The sequence below is a fragment of the Phalaenopsis equestris genome, unplaced genomic scaffold (genome assembly GCF_001263595.1).
Source record: "Phalaenopsis equestris unplaced genomic scaffold, ASM126359v1 Scaffold000914, whole genome shotgun sequence".
NCBI lineage: Eukaryota > Viridiplantae > Streptophyta > Magnoliopsida > Asparagales > Orchidaceae > Phalaenopsis > Phalaenopsis equestris.
This window is the reverse complement of record NW_018165353.1, coordinates 80,254-86,934: the sequence shown is the minus strand read 5'-3', so window position 1 is coordinate 86,934 and position 6,681 is coordinate 80,254. Positions and strand designations below refer to the sequence as shown.

Genomic DNA, 6,681 nt, shown 5'->3' with positions numbered 1-6,681 from the left:
TATTTAGATATTCCCTTTGAAGTAATTAGTAGTCCTTTTGAATACATAAAATAATTTATAAATAAATAAAAAAATAGAGAGCAATAATTCATCTCTTGTGTTACAGTGAACGAGATAATAATGTGATAATTTCTCCATATTAAAGGGCCTCATGCTCTAGACTTACCGAAATATTAAAAATCTCTTATGATACGATGCACCTAAGATTCTCCAACTGAGTGGGGGAGGTAGAAAGTGGGGTTATAAATAGACCATCATCACACACAAACCACTTCCATCTGATCATAGTTAGCTCTTTCTCTTTCTATCTCTATTTTGTGCTCCCTCTTTCTCTCTCTTTCTCACTCTGTGGCTGGAAGCTCATAACACTTCAATATCATCCATTCCATGGCAGCAGTTGAGGTGGTAAATCTCTCTCTCTCTCTCTCTCTCTCTGTGTAAAATAAAAAGACCAGAGTATAGATTATTATGCGGAAGAAGGAAGCTTTTGCTTATTGTAAAATCAAGAAAATATGCGGCCGTGAGACGATTTGTGTAGAGCAAGTAATTTTTAAATTATTTATTTATTGATTTATGTTAAAATACTTTTTCAAATTTTTTCAAGCTATTCTCTTGGATTCCACGATAACCGATCTACGTTTGAGCACCGTTCAATCTCTGTCACACGAAAGTCGGACGGTTCCACTGCTTATTGCCAGTATATGGATTATATTTTAGGAATTATCGATTAACTTAATAAAAAAATGTAGCTCCAATTAGCTTAAACTAAAAAACAGTTTTTTAATTAATAATTTTTAGTGACCTCAATATTAGCTGAATAAAAAATAAATCAATTTTTTTTTTTTTAATTTAAGAAGGGAGCAAAAACGATCTCATACCTTTATCTTAATGATTCATCTTATAAAACAAAATAAAACATCAAAATATTCAGATTTCTTTTTCCCAAAATGAGTTTTACATCTACTATATTTATTATAATATTGACAAAAAAAAAACAACTAATCAATTTTTTTTATTTACTTTTAAATAAACTTGATGGATCTAAAATACATACATGTCACATAATTGTTCCATATTTACATATCTAACACTTGATAAAATCATATTTAGGCACATATAACTTCAGCATCAAATACATACTTATTTTTTTATGCATGACATCAAAATCATATTTAGGCACATATTTTGCCACTTCATTAATCCAAATAATATAAAAAAAATCCGTGATTGCAGGTAGAATCTGTTCCCGCCCCGGTGGAGCAAGAAATCCCGCCTGCCGCCGCCGAAGATATCACTACCGACTCCCCAGCAGCAGCCGAAGAACCCAAAGCCGTTGAAGAAACCCTAGAAGCCCCACCGGAGCCAGAAGTAGAGCCAGCTTCCGAGCCCGCTGAAGCAGCAGCAGAAGAGGTCGTCAAGGCCGAGGAAGCCGGCCTAAAGTCCCCGCCGCGCCCGAAGAGCCCGCCGCCGAAGAACCCGCTGCAGCTGAGGTGGTAGAGACGAAGGAGCCGCCGAAGGCCACGGAGGAGGAAATTCCGCCGCCGCCGCCGCCGACGATTGAGGAGACTAAGACCGAAGAAGGCAGCACTGTTTCAGAGTAATGGAGTCGAAAGCTTAGCAGTTATCAAATGGGTTGTCCTGGAAAAACTATTACATGGGATGTTCACATGCATGCATGAGAATTTCATGTATAATAATGTTGTATATTGTTGTACACGTGTGTTGTACAATAATATAGAATAATATTATATATATAATTCACATGCATACCAATTTCGTACGTGTCTTGAGTATTGCTTTTGAATAAAGATGGTCACGGGACTGAATGGGTTCAATTATTACTGCAAGGAATCCTTGGGTTTGTTGTGTGTTGTAAGGCCTATGCAGGTATTTGTGAGTTGTGGTAGAACTGTTTTGTAATCTATTTTATATTTAGTATTGTTTGTATTTCTTTTAATTAATCATACTTGGTTTTGGTTCTCTAAGAAAATAATTGTAGCTCAACCGTCAGTAAGGGTGAACACATCTCTAATATGACTCAAAAATCAAAACCATTCATTCTATTAACCTCGATACACCCATCTAAGGTTGGCAAGCTGCATGCATCCATACCATGGAGAAATGAGGTTCAAATGTAGTGTCTTTCAAATATTTTGAATCCTCTATGGAGTTACATACATATATGTCAAACCAATTGAGGAGGATCAATAACATAAAATGAATGCAACATTGCCATATGCACCATATACTTATCAAAACATTTTTAATCATCATAGCCTCACTCTTAAAATTGTTTTTCAAAAAGTGCAAACAATATTACATAATTAGTGGTAAATTTTAATCAACATAAATTGAGAAATCAAACAACAATACATAATATTTGATAATTGGAAAATGTTAATCATCTCAAATTAAAAAATCAAATTGTAAACTAGCAAGACTATAAAATAACAAATTAAGCATTCAAAAATAAAATCAACGATTTCTTAATTAATAACTAATAAATATGAAGCATTGTTGCTCAAGAATCTCTTAACAAGACACTCAAATTTTTCTCCTCTATTATCTTTGGCACTAAGAAGATTAAAGGATTGTTAATATATTAACATATTTAGAAAGTTGTAATTGGACAAAAAAAAAATATTTTGAATGCTTAAATCACGATGAGAGATTTACTAATGGTCCTTTAACAGTTCGAGATGATCATGATGAGGAAAAGATATCACCAAACATTTCTACTTTTTTTCACATCTCTTTGGAATAATAATATTCAGGAATGAAGTATTTTAGTCTAATTTAGGCCCTTTAAAGTTTCATGTTTAGAAAATACATCAGTAATTTGAAAATTTGAGTTTTTTCTTCAAATGTTTCTTCCACAATAACAACAACAACAAGCCATTATCCCACTAAGTGGGGTTGGCTACATGAATCCTTTCTTCTCAATTGCATCATATTGAGTGTCATATTTTCATTTAATTCTAATCAGTTAAGATCATTCTTTTATACAATATGCTCAAGTCTTTTTAGGTCTCCCTCTACTTTTCTAAAAATAAGTCGAATCTAAAGCATTTACTCTCATAACCAGATTATCAGATGGTCAACGGTTAATGCGTCCAAACTATCTAAGAAAATTCTCTCTAATCATGTCTGCCACTGGAGCTACACTAACCCTATCATAGATATATTCATTTCGCATTTATCTCTAAGTATCAAACCACTCATCCACCTAAGCATTCTCATATCACGAACACTTAATTTTGTTTTATACTTCTCTCTTAAAGGCCAACATTCTGCTCCAAAGAGCATGGCATGTCTCACCACCATCTTAGAGACAAATGTGCACTTTCAGTTTAAGTAGTACTAGCTATCGCACAATATGCCTGACGTATTTCTCCACTTCAACCAACCAACTTGAATTCTTCTAATAACCTCTTTTTGCTTGACTTAACGGAGGATGTGTTTATATTCTATCTTTATTTGAAGAATAATAATTTGAATATTCAAAGCTTTCTTCAAGATCATATTAACAAAATATAATATTTTATTAGTATTCTTATCTCAGCTTCTCCATTTTTTTTATTCATAATAGTCAACTAGAATTTGGGCATTGTAATTTTTTTTCTTCAATGAACAATGACTCTTATTTGATGTTAGACGACCCATAAGTTTTCACACTTTTAAAAGAATGTCCTATGAAGAAGATGTAGAAGAAATTTCTAATCATGAAAGCTCCTAAAAATTATATTGTTATCATCGAAGAATACAGTGATTTAGAGATAGAGATAATTTACTCATCTCATCAAGGCGATGTCACCATTCAACTAATAGATAAAAGTCCATCTTTGAAGGTATGTTCACCTTCTTCAAAGAATAATACATTCAATTTCTTGACTTTTAAAAATTGTTCAATGAAGTCACTAGTATTTTTTATGTCATGTTCAAAATCATCATTTTATTGCCAAGCATGGACTCTTACAATCATCCATATAAGTCATCAAAATATTTATTACTTTGAAAGGCTTCCTACTTCAATTACTGTCATCCTCCAAGTAGGGAGGGTAGTCTAGTCATTATAAGCACTAATAAAGAAGTGTAGGTGTGCTTTAACTTACATTGATGTTTTGCTTGTTTTATTTTATCTTTTGGCATAATAGTTTGACAAAAAAGTTCATTGGTGATGAGATTGATATTATTTATGACGGAATCAAGATTCCTTAACTAGCCTTTAATCTCTTATTGAATGGATCTCCCCACATGAAGTGATTGATAGCTTCTTAAATGATTTAATTAGCACAACTAACTCTAGCTTAAAAAACCTAATATATGATGTTATATTCTTCAACATGTATGTGTTATTACAAGCATAAAAGTAACATTGACCAAGGTGTTCCACTTCTTAAGCTGGGAGCGAATCAAACAGCCCCTTGTTAGAAAAGATTTAGTGAGTGGATATTGTGCCATTACTTCCATTAAGTCCTTTCTTTCAACACTTCATCTTGGAACTTCATAATAAATTCCCATAAGGACTAGCCCAGCTCTTATCTCGATCTTAGAAAGGCTTGAGAATTCTATAGTGAAATTTGGAAACTAGAAATTGAGTGATGAACAACTTTCTTAATTCAAAAAAGGAAGCTATTTTTCCCATATAGAGACTAGAGAATCATCAAAGTATTTACTCTCAGAAAGTAGTTAAAAATAATCTACACTTTATGAATGTAGCCAACTCAAATAAAGCAACATGCTTGATTGTGTCAATTTTCTATATAACTAAATCAAGGTAAGTGATTTAAATTTTCATGGGATAGAATCAATTCTCTAAAAATGATGCAATAGTCAAGATAAGTCATCATTTCTCAATCATTTGTGTTGCCGCAATGTCGTTGCCACTTTCTAGATTATAGATATCACTAGTCATTGAGATCAAGACTAATATGTGAATACTCATATGGGAGGGTGGGAGTGTATGGATACATGAGAATGATTATTTGGGGGGTGCTTGTGAGATCTTTTTTCACGGTGCCATAGATGATCATTTCCATGATATTCTCTTCCATCCTGGAAGTCATCTTTTTGTTAAAAACTCCCAATTATATGCCTCAACCTATTGTTCCCTTTCTAGTCATCCCTTAATCTATAGCTGATTCATAGCATCAAACCATACTCATCACATCTTATAAGACACTGAATCAGAATTTATTGACGAGCAACAGTTAGACCATACTAGTAAACTAGCCTATGAAACCTAGAGAGATAAATAAACACAATAGAAAAATTTAATGATTTTTATATTATCATAAAGTAGACAAATCAATATAATAAATTATACTCGCTGAAGTTTACACGCTGATCCCTTACTTTATAAGTGATGATATGGGCATAGTTGTATAGAAAATGTTACATTTATGGAGCATCATAAATTATAAAATTTGGCTTAATGAAGACATTTCATAAAATAAAGATATGTAGAGAAAGAGGGAGAGAGAGAGAGAGAGTTCCAATCATAAGATAGGGTTGCAAAAGAGATAATAAATAAGTTAGTTGCACTTGCAAAGTTTTAATATTGAATCAACTAAAGAATGAGTTGACCAAAATAGTAGCGACATTTTCTCTTCATTCAGGAATCGATAATTCTTACTCGCTTCAAGTCAGGTTGTACCCATTATATTATATACATGTCCATCTCTCCTAATTTGATCCGTAATAGAACACTCCTCTATGCAATTATTGACCATCTGTAGCTTTCTAAGGAGAAAAAAATATAGCTCTTCCGCCATGCATATATCATTCAGTACTCGTCAGCAATTTGTGAAATCCACAAGATAAATTCATTATATTAAATGTTAATTTATGATATCTCACTTTCTAACAAAAATTAATAGATAAATAAATAAAAAAAAGGTAGCATTCAGCAAAATAAATAAATATGGTACTGAATGGTTATAGACTTTGCATTGACTAAATGTTTAATTAGAAGAGATGAGACGGCTCGCTACCAAACGATTCATTAGTTCCAAATTCATTGTAGCTGCATGAAGACTCTCATGGCTAAGAATTTGCAACTTCTTTCCTTTGAAAAAATTATATGTTCGGGAAATCAAATATGTAGATGATGATATGGATCGCACCAAGCCGTGTTTTCGGCAACGTGGTGTGATACACATCGTCTTCCTCCGGATGCAATATTTTCTCACTTCCTATTAAATTATATTTAACATGAATTTTGATTCTACCGAGAGACTCATTGACAGTTCATGTTGGAAAAAGTTTATTCTGATGCAAGTCATCTTCATTCTGTGCTTCTGCTCCTGTCTTTCAATCAAGAGTTCGTAGATTTAAGAATGTGTGTGCATTTGCAAAATAAATTTGCTTAAATTTTCCAAAAAAAATGTACATTTTGAAAATTGATGAAAGTTGTTAGGGGAAGATTTTGGATTATTTTTTTTAATTTGTTGAATTATTATATTTTTAAAAGAAAATAATTCAATATATTTTTGGGACTATATACATGCTCTCTCAGAAGTTTTCATTGGCCAATGTTCTCTCTCCCTCTCTCTCTCTCTCTCTCTCTCTCTCTCTCTCTCTCTCTCTCTCTTTTATACACGCTATTGGTGCCTCCTTCCCATTGGTTCAGCTTCTCAATCATTTTGTTGAATCTAAATCTGTCTCGGATACACGTCCAAA

General features: G+C 32.8%; 1 protein-coding gene across 2 annotated transcripts; it reads left to right on the top strand.

The window, feature by feature from the left end:
* The first annotated feature begins 265 nt into the window (after positions 1-265).
* On the top strand, positions 266-1,957 carry LOC110032301 (induced stolen tip protein TUB8-like). 2 transcript variants are annotated; one of them, XM_020735883.1, is made up of 2 exons: positions 266-402; positions 1,234-1,957. In XM_020735883.1, exons 1-2 carry the CDS (start codon positions 388-390, stop codon positions 1,495-1,497), a joined length of 279 nt encoding a protein of 92 aa, XP_020591542.1. In that variant the 5' UTR covers positions 266-387; the 3' UTR covers positions 1,498-1,957. The 2 variants fall into 2 exon arrangements, with proteins under 2 accessions (XP_020591542.1, XP_020591541.1); XM_020735882.1 differs by having other exon boundaries at positions 266-405.
* The last annotated feature ends 4,724 nt before the right edge of the window (positions 1,958-6,681 follow it).